We start from the raw sequence: 18676 nt of genomic DNA on the forward strand, positions 1-18676 counted from the left end.
GTCTCGGAGGTGCAGGTCTGAGCAGCTAAAAAGCTAGGGTAAGCTGTTCAGCTGTCTGATGGCCTGGTGGTAGAAGCTGTCTCGGCGCCTGATGGTCGCAGACCCGATGCTCCGAAACCTTTTGCCAGATGGTAACAAAGTGAATAGTCCGTGACTCGGTTGACTGAAGTTCTTGACGATTTTCCAGGGATTCTTCAGACCCAATCTGACATAAATGTCCTGGAGGACAGGGAGCTTGCCCCCTGCAGTTTAAGTTGGGGCAGTTGCCAGCTATATAACTTCTTGAGGATCTGAGGGTCCATGCCAAATTACTTCAGTCACCTGATGTTGAAGAGGCGCTGTTGCGCCTTAATCTTAGACACAAAAAGATCCCACCTTGTCTAGCGTTTTGTTTTGTCGACATTTGGAAATAAATGTTCTGTTTCCATCAGGCCTGTCATGACATTTATCCGACACGCACTTTACTCGCATAAAAAGGTTGGATGGAAACCTGGTTAGTGATACTGAATGGATGGAGTTCAGGAACTACAGAAACTGGGGAAATTCCAGTCTTGTTACAGTATCCTCTCTGGCCCTCTTCCAGGAAGACATCTCGAGTTTGTGTCCCAAATGGCACCCTATTTTCTATTTAGTGCACTACTTTTGAACATGGCACACATAGCTATGGTCAAAAGTAGTGCATTATATAGGGAATAGGGTGCCATTTATGATTCAACATCTGACACAGGGGGAAGGAAGTGGTTTTGTAGGTAGAAGAGCACAGCAGCTGAGCAAGCTACCAGCCAAGTAGGATCAGTGAGCAGACTAAATGCCCATGTAGGCCTGCCACACAGACAGAACCAGTGGTGAAATGTACAGTATTTAAGTAAAAATACTTTAAAGCACTACTTAAATAGTTTTTGTGGGTATATATTTTAAAACTTTTACTTCACTACCTTCCTGAAGAAAACAATGTACTTTTTACTCCATACATTTCCCTTGACATCCAAAAGTACATTTTGAATGCTTAGCAGGACAGGAAACTGGTTGAATTCACACACTTATCAAGAGAACATCCCTGGTCATCCCTACTGCCTATGATCTGGTGGACTCACTAAACACAAATGCTTCGTTTGTAAATTATGTCTGTTGAGGCCTGCCCCTGGCTATCCATACATTTTAAAAAATACATGAAAATTGTGTACATGAAAATCTGGTTTGCCTAATATAAGGAATTTGAATATCATCACCATAGTTTTACTTTTCAAATGTAAGTATATTTGAGCAATTACATTACCTTGTGATACTTAAGTATATTTAAAACACAAATACTTTTAGACTCCAGTAGTATTTTACTGGGTGACTTTCACTTTAACTTGAGTCATTTTCTATTATAGTATCTTTACTTTTACTCAAGTATGACAACTGGGTACTTTTTTCACCACTGGACAGAACATACTGTATATAACACACAGAACACACTGTATATAACACACGGTATATAACACACGGTATATAACACACGGATCACACTGTATATAACACACAGAACACAGTAGGCAAAGAAATATCATGAACGTTATCAAACTGAAGCTGATTTATGAAAACTAGTACTCAGATTATGTTGATTATTCAAATTGATGGTTACCATAGTGCCCCATCAATCCATAAGCAATGTGGCAGGTGTTGAACTACCTTTATAAAAATGACCCAGTGCCATGTAATAAATCCTAAGTATTTATAGTCACTATCTATATCGGTTCTGGTAGTCACAAAAAACAACCTCTTAACCACAGGAGTAGACTGTCTGGAATTGGATAGACTTCCTGTAACATCTATAATATCTACTTTCCTCCCTCTCTTTGGGAGTGAAAATGCTGAGTAATAATATAGGGTTAATGGCTGTCTCTAAACCTCTTTCTACATCAAAGAGATTCTCAAACCCAAGAGGTTTGTTAAATTAATTAGCTCCTCCACATAAAGTACTTCTTCTCAAAGCAGAAGCATGCTGTTCTATACAACCTCACGGTTTCATTTTTAGTTTCATTTTTCAAAAAATGGAAGAAGAACATTCCAGAGTAAACGGGAGATTCCCATTTCAGATTAATGTAGCTATGGCCTATATGTCCAAGAAAACATACTGTCTGTGCATTAAATAGCATAGGCTAAAGCTGAATCGCCAACTGAATGATGTTTTACAATAAATTAGCTCATCAATCTCATAAAAGGTGCCCTAAAAACACAAAGACCTGTGGAGCCAGGAATACACACTTACACCTTTTATGGACCAGTGCTGAACCTGCAGGAGAGGCAATACGGACACACCTGGTGCACAAATATATGACGTAGAGTACCAATCAAAAGTTTGGACACAGAGTTTATTATTTTCACTATTTTCTACATTGTAGAATAATAATGAATACATCAAAACTGTGAAATAATACATATGGAATCATGTAGTAACCAAAAAAAATGAAAATAGATTTTAGATTCTTCAAAGTAGCCACACTTTGCCTTAATGACAGCTTTGCACACTCTTGGTATTCTCTCAACCAGGTCATCTGATGAAACACTCCATCAGCCATTATACAGGCTGGAGGTGTGTTGGTTCATTGCCCTGTTGAAAAACAAATGATAGTCCCACTAAGCACAAACCAGATGGGATGGCGTATCTCTGCAGAATGCTATTGTAGCTATGCTGGGTAAGTGTGCCTTGAATTCAAAATAAATCACAGACAGTGTCACCAGCAAAGCACCCCCACACCATCACCTCTCCACCTCCATGCTTCACGGTGGGAAGCACACATGCGGAGATCATCCATTATACATTATATTAAGTAGCATTGTTTAAAGTGGCTAGTGATATATTTTACATGAATTTCCATCAATTCCCATTATTAAAGTGGCTGGAGTTGAGTCAATGTGTTGGCAGCAGCCACTCAATGTTAGTGGTGGCTGTTTAACAGTCTGATGGCCTTGAGATAGAAGCTGTTTTTCAGTCTCTCGGTCCCAGCTTTGATGCACCTGTACTGACCTCGCCTTCTGGAAGATAGCGGGGTGAACAGGCAGTGGCTCGGGTGGTTGTTGTCCTTGATGATCTTTATGGCCTTCCTGTGACATCGGGTGGTGTAGGTGTCCTGGAGGGCAGGTAGTTTGCCCCCGGTGATGCGTTGTGCAGACCTCACTACCCTCTGGAGAGCCTTACGGTTGTGGGCGGAGCAGTTGCCGTTCCAGGTGGTGATACAGCCCGACAGGATGCTCTCGATTGTGCATCTGTAGAAGTTTGTGGGTGCTTTTGGTGACAAGCCGAATTTCTTCAGCCTCCTGAGGTTAAAGAGGCGCTGCTGCGCCTTCTTCACGATGCTGTCTGTGTGGGTGGACCAATTCAGTTTGTCCGTGATGTGTACGCCGAGGAACTTAAAACTTACTACCCTCTCCACTATTGTCCCATCGATGTGGATAGGGGGGTGCTCCCTCTGCTGTTTCCTGAAGTCCACAATCATCTCCTCTGTTTTGTTGACGTTGAGTGTGTGGTTATTTTCCTGACACCACACTCCGAAGGCCCTCACCTCCTCCCTGTAGGCCGTTTCATCGTTGTTGGTAATCAAGCCTACCACTGTAGTGTCGTCCGCAAACTTGATGATTGAGTTGGAGGTGTGCATGGCCACGCAGTCGTGGGTGAACAGGGAGTACAGGAGAGGGCTCAGAACACACCCTTGTGGAGCCCCAGTGTTGAGGATCAGAAGGGTGGAGATGTTGTTACCTACCCTCACCACCTGGGGGCGGCCCGTCAGGAAGTCCAGTACCCAATTGCACAGGGCGGGGTCGAGACCCAGGGTCTGGAGCTTGATGATGAGTTTGGAGGGTACTATGGTGTTAAATGCTGAGCTGTCGTCGATGAACAGCATTCTCACATAGGTATTCCTCTTGTCCAGATGGGTTAGGGCAGTGTGCAGTGTGGTTGAGATTGAGTCGTCTGTGGATCTATTTGGGTGGTAAACAAATTGGAGTGGGTCTAGGGTGTCAGGTAGGTTGAGATGGGTCTGTTACTTGAACTCTGTGAAGAATTTATTTGGGTTGCAATTGTTGAGGCTGGTAACTAATGAACTTATCCTCTGCAGCAGAGGTAACTCTGGGCCTTCCTTTCCTGCAGCGGGACTCATGAGAGCCAGTTTCATCATAGAGCTTGATGGTTTTTGCGACTGCACTTGAAGTAACTTTCATAGTTTATGAAATTTTCCGGATTGACTGACCTTCATGACTTAAAGTAATAATGGACTGTCATTTCTCTTTACTTATTTGAGCTGTTCTAGCTATAATATGGACTTAATATTTTACCAAATAGGGCTATCTTCTGTATACCACCCCTACCTTGTCACAACACAACTGAATGGCTCAAAAGCATTAAGGAAATAAATTCCACAAATTCACTTAACAAGGCACACCAGTTAATTAAAATGCATTCCAGGTTACTACCTCATGAAGCTGGTTGAGAGAATGCCAAGAGTGGCAAAGGGTGGCTACTTTGAAGAATCTCAAATATAAAATATTTTGATTTGTTTAACACTTTTTTGGTTACTACATGACTCCATGTGTGTTATTTCATAGTTTTGATGTATTCAATATTATCCTACAATGTAGAAAATAGTAAAAAATAAAGAAAACACCTGAAATGAGTACGTGTCCAAACCTTTGACTGGTAGTGTATGTCGCGCAACTGAGTCGAGAGGAGACAAATGGATTAAGTTCAGTTAGTCATCCCGATGAGCCCTTCTCACATAGATAGTTTATGCTGGCTAGCTGGCAAAAACAGGAGCATGGCGCTAGTTAAAACTTGTAAAACAAAGTGATGTTTATTTCGTTGGACACCAGGTGTGTTCGTGAAGCCTCTCAGTCATCCTGCTTTTATACCGTCAGCCAGCCATCAGCCATAATAAACCCAGCGGATCATGGTCCCTGTAGTCATTGAGTCAGCTCCCCTAAAGAGATACCCTGTGAGGCCCTAGTGTCCTATACACTCCTATATAAGCTCCAACCCCAACGGCACCCTATTCCCTACGTAGGGACCTATAGGCCTAATTTGTTGCACTAAATAGGGTATAGGGTGCCATTTGTGACACAACCAGATCCATCTGCTCCCAACCCTGCAGAGAGAGGAACACCCAGTCCCATGGTCCCATGTAAACTAACCTCAGCCAAACCCTCAATGGAAGGAACAAATTAGCTGACTCTGGTATTCACTCACCAAACTCATAGGCCTACAACACATTTTGAATGTTTTAATGGGAGGGGAATCTGGATTGAATGGAGTTAATAGAATGTCAGCATTATTAATTAATAATAATAATAATTATTATTATTAATAATAAGTAATTAATAATTAATGTCAGCTCTCCCGCTATCTCTCTCAGAATGACCTTCTTGATCCAAATCAGTCAGGTTTCAAGACTAGTCATTCAACTGAGACTGCTCTTCTCTGTATCACGGAGGCGCTCCGCACCGCTAAAGCTAACTCTCTCTCCTCTGCTCTCATCCTTCTAGACCTATCGGCTGCCTTCGATACTGTGAACCATCAGATCCTCCTCTCCACCCTCTCCGAGTTGGGCATCTCTGGCGCGGCCCACGCTTGGATTGCGTCCTACCTGACAGGTCGCTCCTACCAGGTGGCGTGGCGAGAATCTGTCTCCTCACCACGCGCTCTCACCACTGGTGTCCCCCAGGGCTCTGTTCTAGGCCCTCTCCTATTCTCGCTATACACCAAGTCACTTGGCTCTGTCATAACCTCACATGGTCTCTCCTATCATTGCTATGCAGACGACACACAATTAATCTTCTCCTTTCCCCCTTCTGATGACCAGGTGGCGAATCGCATCTCTGCATGTCTGGCAGACATATCAGTGTGGATGACGGATCACCACCTCAAGCTGAACTTCGGCAAGACGGAGCTGCTCTTCCTTCCGGGGAAGGACTGCCCGTTCCATGATCTCGCCATCACGGTTGACAACTCCATTGTGTCCTCCTCCCAGAGCGCTAAGAACCTTGGCGTGATCCTGGACAACACCCTGTCGTTCTCAACTAACATCAAGGCGGTGGCCCGTTCCCGTAGGTTCATGCTCTACAACATCCGCAGAGTACGACCCTGCCTCACACAGGAAGCGGCGCAGGTCCTAATCCAGGCACTTGTCATCTCCCGTCTGGATTACTGCAACTCGCTGTTGGCTGGGCTCCCTGCCTGTGCCATTAAACCCCTACAACTCATCCAGAACGCCGCAGCCCGTCTAGTGTTCAACCTTCCCAAGTTCTCTCACGTCACCCCGCTCCTCCGCTCTCTCCACTGGCTTCCAGTTGAAGCTCGCATCCGCTACAAGACCATGGTGCTTGCCTACGGAGCTGTGAGGGGAACGGCACCTCAGTACCTCCAGGCTCTGATCAGGCCCTACACCCAAATAAGGGCACTGCGTTCATCCACCTCTGGCCTGCTCGCCTCCCTACCACTGAGGAAGTACAGTTCCCGCTCAGCCCAGTCAAAACTGTTCGCTGCTCTGGCTCCCCAATGGTGGAACAAACTCCCTCACGACGCCAGGACAGCGGAGTCAATCACCACCTTCCGGAGACACCTGAAACCCCACCTCTTTAAGGAATACTTAGGATAGGATAAAGTAATCCTTCTCACCCCCTCCCCCCTTAAAATATTTAGATGCACTATTGTAAAGTGGCTGTTCCACTGGATGTCATAAGGTGAATGCACCAATTTGTAAGTCGCTCTGGATAAGAGCGTCTGCTAAATGACTTAAATGTAAATGTAAATGTATTAACTCCATGTTTTTCATTCAGTTGGTTACATCTCCATAGTTAACAGCACACACTGGTTGTGTTCCAAATGACACTCTATTCCCTATTTAGTGCACCACTTTGGACCAGGGCCCATATATATGGAATATGGTTTTGGTGAAAAGTAGTGCACTATATTGGGAATAGGGTCCCATTTGGGATGCAGGCACTGCCAGATAACCATACTCCACTCCCTGGGCATTCCTCCTCATTGAGCCCCCAGGGTGTTGGGCAGTAAACTCAGGCCAAAACTCTTGATTGGGAAGACCACCATTTATGTCTTGGCACAAAGGATTCTCTCTCACGCACACGCATTCGCACACATGCACACGCACACTCAGCCACACACAGCTAATGCAATATGCCTGAGGTCCTCTGCTTGCTAAAATATTCCCAGCAAAAGTTTGACAGCAACGCTTGTGACACATTTCACATTCAGGATGTGTCACTGCATGTGTGAAAGTATCGGCAACCAAGTTGGCCTAAAGTACCACAGTCAACTTCCATAGAGAAAGCAGAGCCATTAAACCACAGCTTTGGAGCCATATGTATGAAGTGTCTTAGAATGCTGATCAGTTTAGTCTTTTAGATCACAATTAATAAGATTAAATAGACACGGAGGGACCTGATCCTAGATGAGCACTCCTACTCTGAGACGCTAGACACATAAAGCCCCTGAACACCAAAGGCTGCCTAGCTGGTGCCATTAAAGTTAAAGCAACAATGTAACGTATTCTCTTTCAGTGATAGTAACCTATTACTATCACTGGGGTTAGGCAGGAATGTGTGTGTTCGTCCCAAATGGCACCCTATTACCTATATAACGCACTTCTTCCATAGGGCTCTGGTAAAAAAACGATTTGACTGTGTACAGTGAAGAGAGTGCCATTTGGGACGCGGACTGTGTTTTTTGGTATGGCAGGCCCGAGTGTTGTTATCCCACTGATATTATTAAGTCTTCTGCCCCTGGTTGGGGTTTGCATAGTAAGAGCTAGAAAGCCTAGAACTTAGAGCTGCAGATACCCTTTTCCCCCTGGACAAATCCCTTACACTAAATCAGCTTACAATGACTGTGTGGCTGTATGGCTACGCAGAAACCACACTGTGGGCTCTGGTCAAAGTAGTGCACTATAAAGGGAATAGGCAGCCATTTGGGACACACACTGTGTTTCGTTTCAACGTAGAAGTAAGAAATGAATCCTGCTCAGACCACCTAAACCACAGGAAGATCCCTGGAGCCACTCCTTTTTTGGTTCCTTCTCGTTTCTAGAAAGTCGTTTCCACAGTAACATCACTTGAGGGTGTCGTCAAAACACCATGCTGTTACTAGGGGGAACATAACTACTACTATAGCTACTCTCTGATGGATTGTACCGCAGCCCCTGACTGACTTCCTGACTCTCACAGTGCTGTGGAATTTCTAAGGCAAATATAATTTCCTACATCTCACAGTCAAAGATAATTTTAGTCACAACAGTATTTTGGGGCTATGTCATCCTGGAATGTAGCAATGGTACTAGGCTACAACAACTGATAGGGCCTGATGCATCTTTGCATTCAGTTGTGAAGTGGTGAACCGCAGATCTGTAGCCTGTAGCTTAGGCTCAGTATCTATGGAAGAGGGAGTAATGTTACATGATCAGCTGTAGACCAGGGCTCATATTAATGCCTAGAGAACCTGATTACTTATTTGTTTATTAACAACTTGTGTCATCAGAGCTTTCTGTAGAGTAGCAGCTCCATTTAAATACTATGAAAGTATAGTTAGGCAAGGGGGTATGGTATATGGCCAATACCCACGGCTAAGGGCTTTATCTAGGCATAAGAACAGCCCTTAGCCGTGGATATTGGCCATATACCACAAACCCTAGAGGTGCCTTAGTGTTATTATAAACCTGCCATCATAGAAGTAGTTTGTGTAACTTCAAAATGATTTGCGTTGCAAATGTATTTTATTTTTAAAAAATCAGCAATTGGATCGCCTCTAACCAATCAGAGTATCAAAATGGATAATGTTGTTGGTTTCTGGGACCAATCAGAACGGTCAGAATGTGTTCGCATTCTAGAAATCGTCAGGGAAGGAGGCAAATCCAGACTCATCGTGGAGAAGAAACAACAGTTGGCCAGAGCGATATGGATGGGTAGCCAGGCAATTTATAGTGCACTACTTTTGACCAAGTTTGGGCAAAGCAGCATTTAACTTAAGGTTGTCGCATTAGATACATATATGAATGTGCCACATTACATAAATGAGCATGGATTCAAACTTGGTTGGTTATGAATGTGAACAGATTAGTGGGAAATTATCAGAGACTTTTCCATTGATATTTTTCAGATGCAAATCTTGTATACAGTAGATTGTAAGAGTGGGTGCTGCAGATTTAATATTTGCATGGGATGGGCTTCACATGTAAAGTAAAGCTGCTTGTGTTCGGGGTAGGCTATGTAATCTGAGTGTTCTTCGACGTCTTCTAATGACAAGTGAGACTATAGCATTTACATATACAGGTCACCTGAATGGGCCTATGTGAAAACCATTGCAAGGAATAGACGATGGTAATAACTGAAAGCATGCTTAATGATCAATTCAGATTGATTTGGCACTGGTAGCTAAACACATAGGCCTATTCTACAGCTGTGATTAGGCTACTTGAAAATGTCTCATTTATTTTGTGCGTAAAATAAAACTGGTTACATTATAGTCCGATCAGTAAGAGGCCAATGTCAACTGTAAATCCAAATCTAGGGTTATTGTAGTCTAGACAAGCCAAATATCCTGAACACAGACATCTGCGGCACATTAGTTCAAATAAGAGACTATTTAAAAGTATGGCTGATGATTAATTGTCGACTAAACGTGACATTTTTGTGACATTTAAAGGGGGCCTTTAATTTAAATCAATCATTGCGAGATGTGCGCTTATGCCAATGTGGCATCAACGTGTTGAACGATTGTATCAAACCAATCCAAATTCATGATTTCCTATGAGGGAAAAATGGCAATACCAATACCGTTGTTTGATAGTGAGGAATCAAAGACAATTGGCTACACAATGTTGTTTTTGCTGCGATTTTGGACATGCGACGAATGATAGAAATACTAAAAAAAGCTTAAGTAGAAGTAACAGGAATTAACCTATTTACCTGGTCGAGAGGAAGATTGATGATTTCGCTTATGGGTTGCAGCAAACTGGATCCAGTGCACGCCGGGGACACGGTTTCAGTAGCCATGATTCAGAACGTTGAGAGAGTCCTCTGCTCTTCTTCCCCTCTGACAGTGAATCCTAGATTCGCCCCGACTCTGATCCTACATCCACCGCTGTAGCTGCTGCTGTTTGCTGCTGGCCACTACTGGCTGTCGGTTGCGCTACAGCACTGTCTAGGCGCAAATACTTCCCAAATCAACCAGAATTTGGGCGGGGAAGGATTCGACTCATTCCCGCTCTATGCAATGGTTTGCGAAAATATCAGCACCATAATCCAATGTAAAGGCTAGACAAAATAGGTCCAAGTGCCAATGAATTAAAATAAGAAAGGCCTAAGTTGTTATTTTATTCTGTTTCCAGTTGAAATAGGCTTTTTACACATTTTATTTTATTTTTTCCTGTAGTCTAAAATATATGTATTTTTCTTTATAAATAGCGGACTATAAATATTATATTAAACTCAGGTGCGCCGTGCTCCTTGCGCAGATGCTCCGCTACATACCACGCGCACAGTTTACTGAACGCAAAATAAGATGCTGCGCTGCCGTCTTCTCTTCTCGTCCCCTAAGGGAAACACTTATTTATTCACCCCAATCCTGCAGGTGGCGGAACAGAAATATCGGAAACGACACTATTTCATAAAATCATACAAGGAAGACGTAATCCCGCCTTTCTTTGCTTTTTTAACATTTTCATTGGCTGACGTTCATCCACCCCCCCTATCCACATTGATGGAACAGTAGTGGAGAGGGTAGTAAGTTTTAAGTTCCTCGGTGTACACATCACAGACAAACTGAATTCGTCCACCCACACAGACAGCATCGTGGAGAAGGCGCAGCAGCGCCTCTTCAACCTCAGGAGGCTGAAGAAATTCGGCTTGTCACCAAAAGAACTCACAAACTTCTACAGATGCAGAATCGAGAGCATCCTGTCGGGCTGTATCACCGCCTGGTACGGCAACTGCTCCGCCCACAACCGTAAGGCTCTCCAGAGGGTAGTGAGGTCTGCACAACGCATCTCCAGGACACCTACACCACCCGATGTCACAGGAAGGCCATACAGATCATCAAGGACAACAACCACCCAAGCCACTGCCTGTTCACCCCGCTATCATCCAGAAGGCGAGGTCAGTACAGGTGCTGGGACCGAGAGACTGAAAAACAGCTTCTATCTCAAGGCCATCAGACTGTTAAACAGCCACCACTAACATTGAGTGGCTGCTGCCAACACACTGACTCAACTCCAGCCACTTTAATAATGGGAATTAATGGGAAATTATGTCAAATATATCACTAGCCACTTTAAACAATGCTACCTAATATAATGTTTACATACCCTACATTATTCATCTCATATGTATATACTATACTCTATCATCTACTGCATCTTTATGTAATACATGTATCACTAGCCACTTTAACAATGCCACTTTGTTTACATACTCATCTCATATGTATATACTGCACTCAATACCATCTACTGTATCTTGCCTATACTGCTCTGTACCATCACTCATTCATATATCTTTATGTACATATTCTTTATCCCTTTACACTTGTGTCTATAAGGTAGTAGTTTTGGAATTGTTAGCTAGATTACTTGTTGGTTATTACTGCATTGTCGGAACTAGAAGCACAATAATTTCACTACACTCGCATTAACATCTGCTAACCATGTGTATGTGACAAATACGATTTGATTTGATTTGATCCGACATTGAAAATAATATTTTCCTGTCCAAGAAACGTGAATTTGAGATAAACAAACAAACGTGATATTTAATTTAGCTACAAAACATTCGAATGTAGCTGGTGGTCGTCAAATACATTTGGCTATGGTGAAATGCGTGGTTCTGGGGTATCCTAATCGAAGCGACAATAATAAAGGAGCGTTTCCGAATCGACCTAAGAGGTTTTGACATTCTCCTAAGGACCAGACTCGAATAGCAGTGTGCCTTGCTGCCCTGCGAAATACGGAAAAGTAGGATTCAACGGAGGAGCACATCATATGTGAAAAACACTTTCTGACAGACCACATACCGCCACTTGGAATAAGCGATGATGTCATTCCTATCATGCCACCATATCTCGACGGACCACTAAATCTGATCAGCCCGTGGGCGAGGAGGAATTAGTGGATGAAGATGTTGCAACGGCTAAGCACGGGAGGATACGCTCATGATTACTTTGATTGATAGCTTTCTTATCGCAATGATTGTAGTCGTAGGCCTTTTTAATAAATCGCATAAGTTGCATGGACTCATTGTGTTCAGTAGTAGTGGTTAACATGATTTTGGAATGACTACCCCAACTCTGTACCACACACATACAGACAATTGTAAGGTCCCTCAATCGAGTAGTGAATTTCAAACACAGATTAAACCACAAAGACCAGGGAGGTTTTCCAATGCCTCACAAAAAAGGGCACTGATTGGTAGATGTGTAAAAACAAAAAATAGCAGACGCTGAATATCTCTTTCATCATGATAGTTATTATTTAGGCTATGGATGGTGTATAAATACACCCAGTCACTACAAAGATACAGATGTCCTTCCAAACCCAGTTACCGGAGGAGGAGGAAACGGCTCAGGGATTTCACTATGAGGCCAATGGTGATTTTAAAACAGTTAATGGTTTATTGGTTGTGATATGAGAGAACTGAGAATGGATCAACAACATTGTAGTTACTCCACAATACTAACCTAAATGACAGAGTGTAAAGAAGGACGCCTGTACATGATAACAAAAATATTCAAAAACATACAACCTGTTTGCAACTTGGCACTTAAGTGGTTGTTTTTTTTATCCCTCTTCAGTCTAGGTCCTGTGAACTGGTTGAAAGCACCAAGACCAAGACAAGACAAGGTATGTGTGATCATCATTACTGAAAATCTATTATTATTCCAAATTGACCTGGCGTTGAATGACCCTTTGACACTTCCTTGCCTTGTACAATTCCTACATCCAGGGCCACCTCCAGGCATAAGTGACATAAGTGGTTGTTTAGGGCCCCAGGCCGCTAAGCAACCGCTTTCAAACAGGTCAAAATCTCTTGCCACCACATGGAGAATGGGTAGAATTGTAGGAGTTTAGCTGTAAAACTGTAAAAAAAATATTTAAAAAATGCTGTGCCCTATGGCAAAATGAGTAGAATTGCATGAAATGTGTCATAAAATTGCAAAAATGTCTCTTCTCCCCATGGCAAAATGTTCAGAATTGCAGGAAATTCACTTTAAAATGTATTGTTTTTCTCTCCGCCATCAAGAGACAGGGCCACTAAAATGTTTTGTAGTGGGGGTGGGGACAACAAAATCTCGCTTAGGGCCGGCCCCCAAAAGGCTGCCTGCATTGCTAATGGCATCCTATGCCCTATTTAGTGCACTACACTGAGTGTACAAAACACTTGGTAGTACAAGAGTAGTTTATTTTCATATCCAGATATTATAACTGCCACTAAATCCATAAAACACACAGTGGTTTACTTTTATAATCAAGATACAGTGAATGGCTATTAGCTAACTAAAGTACTAGAATATACACAGTGTTCAAAACATGCTCTTTGTCAGGATTTGGCCAGGGTTGTTCCGGTATTTGGTCACTAGATGCCCCCATTGTGCCTTTTGACCTTTTGTTTTCCCTTGATCCCCATTATTATTTGCACCTGTGCCTCGTTTCCCCTGATTGTATTTAAACCCTTTGTTTTCCTCTGTTCTTTGCTCTGTGTTTGTATGTTAGCACCCAGCCCTAGTTCTCTGTGAACTCTTGTTGATCCCGGTGGACTCTCTTGTGGAGTTCTGTTTTTTGTTCTTGTTTGTTTGTTTTTGAGTATCTTTTGAGGCTTTTTGTGCTTTACCTTCCACCTTGTGGATTTACCTTTTTTGTCTTGGAGGATTACCTTTGTTCTTGTGGAATTCCTTTTGAGGTTGTGGAGTTACATGTTTTCCTGAAGAACTTCACTTTTTACTTCATTAAATACACCGTCTCAAGTACTGCTGTGTCTGCCTCATCTTCTGGGTTCTGCCGACTATTCGTGGCTCAGTTGGTTAAGTGACTGTTTCTCACTCTGGAGATCCGGGTTCGTAACCGGGTCCTGACACTCTTTCCATGACATAGACTGATCAGGTGAATCTAGGTGAAAGCTATGATCACTTATTGATGTCTCTTGTTAAATCCACTACAATCAGTGTAGATGAAGGGGAGGAGACGGGTTAGAGGAGGATTTCTAAGCCTTCAGACAATTGAGACATGGATTGTGTATTTGTGTCATTCAGAGGATCAATGGCAAAACAAAAGATTGAAGTGCCTTTGAACGGGGTACAGTTTCCCGTCTGTATCAAAATGGTCCACCACTCAAAGGACATCCAGCCATCTTGACACAACTGTGGGAAGCATTGGAGTCAACATGGGCCACCATCCCTTGGAATGCTTTCTGCACACAGGCCGTCATTGTGAATAAGAATTTGTTCTTTACTGACCTGCCTAGTTAAATACATGAAAATATATAATAATAATGTCTAAATATCTTGCATTACCCATCTCATATTTTTACACAGTATCCTATATTATTCTACTGTATCTTGTTCTATGCCTCTCTGACATTGCTCGTCCGTATATTTTTATATTCTTAATTCCATTCCTTTACTAGATTTGTGTGTTTTTGGTATATGTTGTGTGATTGTTAGACATTACTGCACTGTCGGAGCTATAAGCACAAGCATTTCACTACACCTGCAATAACATCTGCTAAACACGTATATGTGGCCGATTTGTTCTGAGGGCAAAAGGAGTGCAACTCAATATCAGGAAGGTGTTCCTGATGTTTTGTGAACTCAGTGTATGTAGGGAATAGGGTCCCATTTGGGATGCAGATCATGTTGAATCAATGTTGTTTTGGCTTTGATAAAATATTGACCTTTTCCCTACTGTAGCCAGTGCCACTGAACCTGATCCAGTGCTACCGGACACACCATTTGTCCTCCAGGATCTGTCCCTGGCTCTGTTGACCAAGAAGTTCCTAAGGCTATTGCGTGGCATCCATCATGGTTTCATAGACCTTAACCTCGTGGCAAAGAACCTCATCACAAGGAAACCGAGGGTCTGTGACCTCACCAACTGCCTGGAGGGGACCAACCTTATTCAGAAACAATCTGCCAACAAGATCAAGTGGTTGTGAGTACTGCGGTTTCAACACACAAGCTCTTTGCCAGTCTGTGCTCCCACCTTCTGTGTTTATTTGTCTGTTTTGATAGGATGTGTTCATGCAGGGTGGTATTCATTAGGCACCAAATGGAAGAAAACAGATTGAAATAGGGAGGGACTAGGACCTGAACTTGTCCAGTAAGAAAGACACATTTTCTTCTTCAGTTGCAAAACGTTTAGAAACGTCTTCTACTGCGTTCCCTAATTAATATGTGACTCCTGTCCTTGAGCTGTTGTTGTCTATTCATGTTCTGTGTTATGTCATGTTTTGTGTGGACCTTAGGAAGACTACTGCTTTCACAACAGCTAATGGGAACCTAATAAAATACCAAGACCAGATCACCCTGCATGGTAGCAAGGGGTTTGTCTGTATTCTATAACTGAGTGTGGTATCATCCTCTCCCTCCCCAGAGGTCCGTGTCCAGTCACCAGTTTTGTGGGGCCGAAGCAGAGGTTTTAGTGGGAGCTGCAGAACCTGAAGACGGTGGAGGAAAGTCTGGATGAGCTCATCAAGACCTGTGCACAGCAGCTCTTTGACATGATGGACAGCCTAGACAACAGAGAATATCCTTTTAGAACATAAACACTGTAAAAAACTGTTGGTCACTAAATCCGTCTAGATGGACCATGTAAAAGTGGGCTGGTAGGCCCTCGCCCGTCTGAGCGGTCGGCTGTGAATGCCCTCGCCCGTCTGAGAGGTCGGCTGTGAATTACTTCGCACGTCGGATGTGAATGACCTCGCATGTCGGAGCGTCGGCTGTGAATGCACTCACCCGTCGGAGCGGTCGGCTGTGAATGCACTCGCCCGTTGGAGCGGTCGGCTGTGAATACATTCGCACATCGGAGCTTCGGCTGTGAAAGTCATTCTTAGATTTACGCTGTGAATTAACCAACATTTTGGGAAACAATGTTAGGATTATGCCTGTTACGATTGCACTGTGGAAACAGTCACCAGTCCTAAAGTACAAACAATTTGTGTCCTGCTGTTGTATCCTCTTTAATTGCCTCTGCACATTTGCATTCGTGACCCACCAAGACATCAGTGGTCTATCAAGGTGTTCCAGGAGCTGACGGTCGTTGCCATTAAGGCCCCGGAGAAGACCAAGCTGGAGCTGCCCACACCCAAGGAGGTACAGTAAGGAGGGCCAAACATAAACCTGCTTTACAGACCTGGGTCGTGTTCATTAGGGAACACCGTAGCAAAATGTGGTGCAATGAAAACTGGCATTTCTTATTGTACAAGCTAATATAGTATGTTTCCGTTTCCACGGTTTTCTTCCGTTTCGTGCCTAATGAACACAACACCACTCTGTGGCTGTATATGCATACTTATTCATTCATGATGCACTGACACAAACTTAACATTTGCAGAATCTGTACAATTCTAAACCACTGAGTCTGATGTTGATTGGCTGAATTGATCACTTTATTGAATTGTTTCCATTTTAGAACGGCATCTAGATCCACCTGAAGGGAGGCAGGGGACCAATCAAAGTGTTGACCTGTGAGCTGGGCGGGCCTCAGTGTGACACACAGGGAAGTAGAAAGACCAGACTTTCTAGTTTTGGAGGAGAGATCATGTTCTGCACACAGATAACAGCTGTGCTTTTCAATCAGTCAAGTTCATCAATTGTTAAGCTTTATTAGGTGCCCTAGATATTAATTTACCTATATGTAAAGTACATTACTTCCTGCCTACTCTGTAAGAAAGTGATTGGATTGGAACATTGAATGTGCTCCCCAATATGTTCACCAGAGGGAGCTGTTAACTATAAAATAGGTTTGTGAGATGCTGTATCAAATGAGGTCAGTTACTTCACAAAAGGTATAAATATTGATGTTTTGGTGTAGTCCAAATCAACTGTTAATTTCTCTTCTGTAGGGACCTCTGCATCACAGAATGCTGTACAGAGTGGATAGTCTGGCGTCACACTGTCCTCATTGGACGTTTTTGTCTCACTGTTCGGACTGACAGATTCCACATTCTGCCATTGTAATTTTAGGAAGAGACCATTTTTGTAATAATTTCTTTGTAAAATCCCAAGGATTATAGCAAAGTTAAGGAATGGATTGTAAAAAGAACATGTAGGTTATTAAATTGCACGCTTTATTTTTATACATATTTAGTTTTGAGTTAACAGGGGAAAGGGCCTCAGATCCACAAAGTCCCTTCCACCAGGTGGCTGATGAGATATGTTGGCACGACTACCGTATTGCATCTCCATCCCAAAGCCCTTGCTTGGAAGTGTACTTTGCCAGATTGCCAAGGTGGCAAGACACGGTAGTGATGGCACCATAGGCCTTGTTCATCTCTGCACCAGACAGGATGCTCTTGCCAGCATACTTGGGGTCCAACATGCAGCGTGTATGGGCTTCAGGCAGAAGTCTTCATGATTGCAATACAGTCTGCTTTCTCTATGATTTGCTTGACCTTCACTTGAACTCTGCATCCAGAAAATGAGTAGATGTTTGGTTGGAGGGGTGTATGCTGGGCGAAGAACATTCAGAAATCTTGTCCAATAGACATTGCCTGTGAGCATCAGAGGTGAACCAGTTGCATTCACAGCTCGAGCAAGACATTCATCAGCATTTCTCTGACTACGTTCCTCCAATGAATCAAAAAAAACTTCTGATTCCAAGAGGACCATGAGCTGTTGCTATCGATAAGGTGTCCGATTCATCATTTTCACCTCGAATAGAAGTTGAGGGACTTTTCTCAGAAGTTGCTTGTTGTGAGCGCTGAGGGAACTTTATGCACTTGGCCAGATGATTCTGCATCTTTGTTGCATTCTTCACATATGATTTGGCACAGTATTTGCAAATGTACACAGCCTATCCTTCTACATTATCTGCAGTGAAATCTCTCCACACATCAGATAGTGCCTGTGACATTTTCCTGTAAAGATTAGGGAAAAAATGAGTAAAAAAATAAACAAATACAATTCCATGTACATATAAATAGTTAAGCAGTTTGATTAAACAACTCATTTGTAAGGTACGTGTTTTAAAATTAAACATGTATGGAAACAGAAGAATTAACACTCCTCAGTTATCAGGCTCAAGCAAGCTAAAAACCCACATGGTAGCAAGAACTAACTAGCAGAAATTGTTAAGTTAGAAATTATTTAAACACACTTTGCTGTAGGCTACTAGAAGGCATGTAGTCCTTGGCTCAGACAGTGGTAGTAGTGTGGGCTCAATAGCATCTCATTAGTGTACAGCTGATTCTCAAGATCTTTCACATGTGATGGAAGATTGCACTGTGCTTGCAGAGGGTTGCAATTCAATTAAATTGGGGATAGTTTAACCAAAATATGCCACAAAACCTAGAATTGTCTTATGTGTATCCCACAAAAAAAGGTTCACTGTTATAAGCAAACTTTTTATGAATTTAAGCAAAATTCCCCAAATTCCAGGGCTTAACTTCCCATGGAAACTTCTGGAAATTTCCCCGAATGTTT

The 18676-nt window shown here is 42.9% G+C and overlaps 1 protein-coding gene and 1 pseudogene across 2 annotated transcripts in view; one reads left to right on the forward strand and one right to left on the reverse strand.

Moving 5' to 3' along the window:
- LOC123990606 (lysophospholipid acyltransferase 2-like) overlaps nt 1-10592 on the reverse strand; it is a 92596-nt gene extending 82004 nt beyond the window's left edge. For both annotated transcript variants that reach the window (XM_046291243.1, XM_046291244.1), the window contains exon 1: nt 9955-10592. In XM_046291243.1, coding sequence (XP_046147199.1) covers nt 9955-10041 — 87 coding nt within the window. In that variant the 5' untranslated portion in view covers nt 10042-10592. The remainder of the gene's footprint in view (nt 1-9954) is intronic.
- A 499-nt stretch (nt 10593-11091) lies between these two features.
- LOC123991579 lies at nt 11092-16906 on the forward strand (annotated as a pseudogene).
- The last annotated feature ends 1770 nt before the right edge of the window (nt 16907-18676 follow it).

The sequence above is a fragment of the Oncorhynchus gorbuscha genome, linkage group LG12 (genome assembly GCF_021184085.1).
Source record: "Oncorhynchus gorbuscha isolate QuinsamMale2020 ecotype Even-year linkage group LG12, OgorEven_v1.0, whole genome shotgun sequence".
NCBI classification, from domain to species: Eukaryota; Metazoa; Chordata; class Actinopteri; order Salmoniformes; family Salmonidae; genus Oncorhynchus; species Oncorhynchus gorbuscha.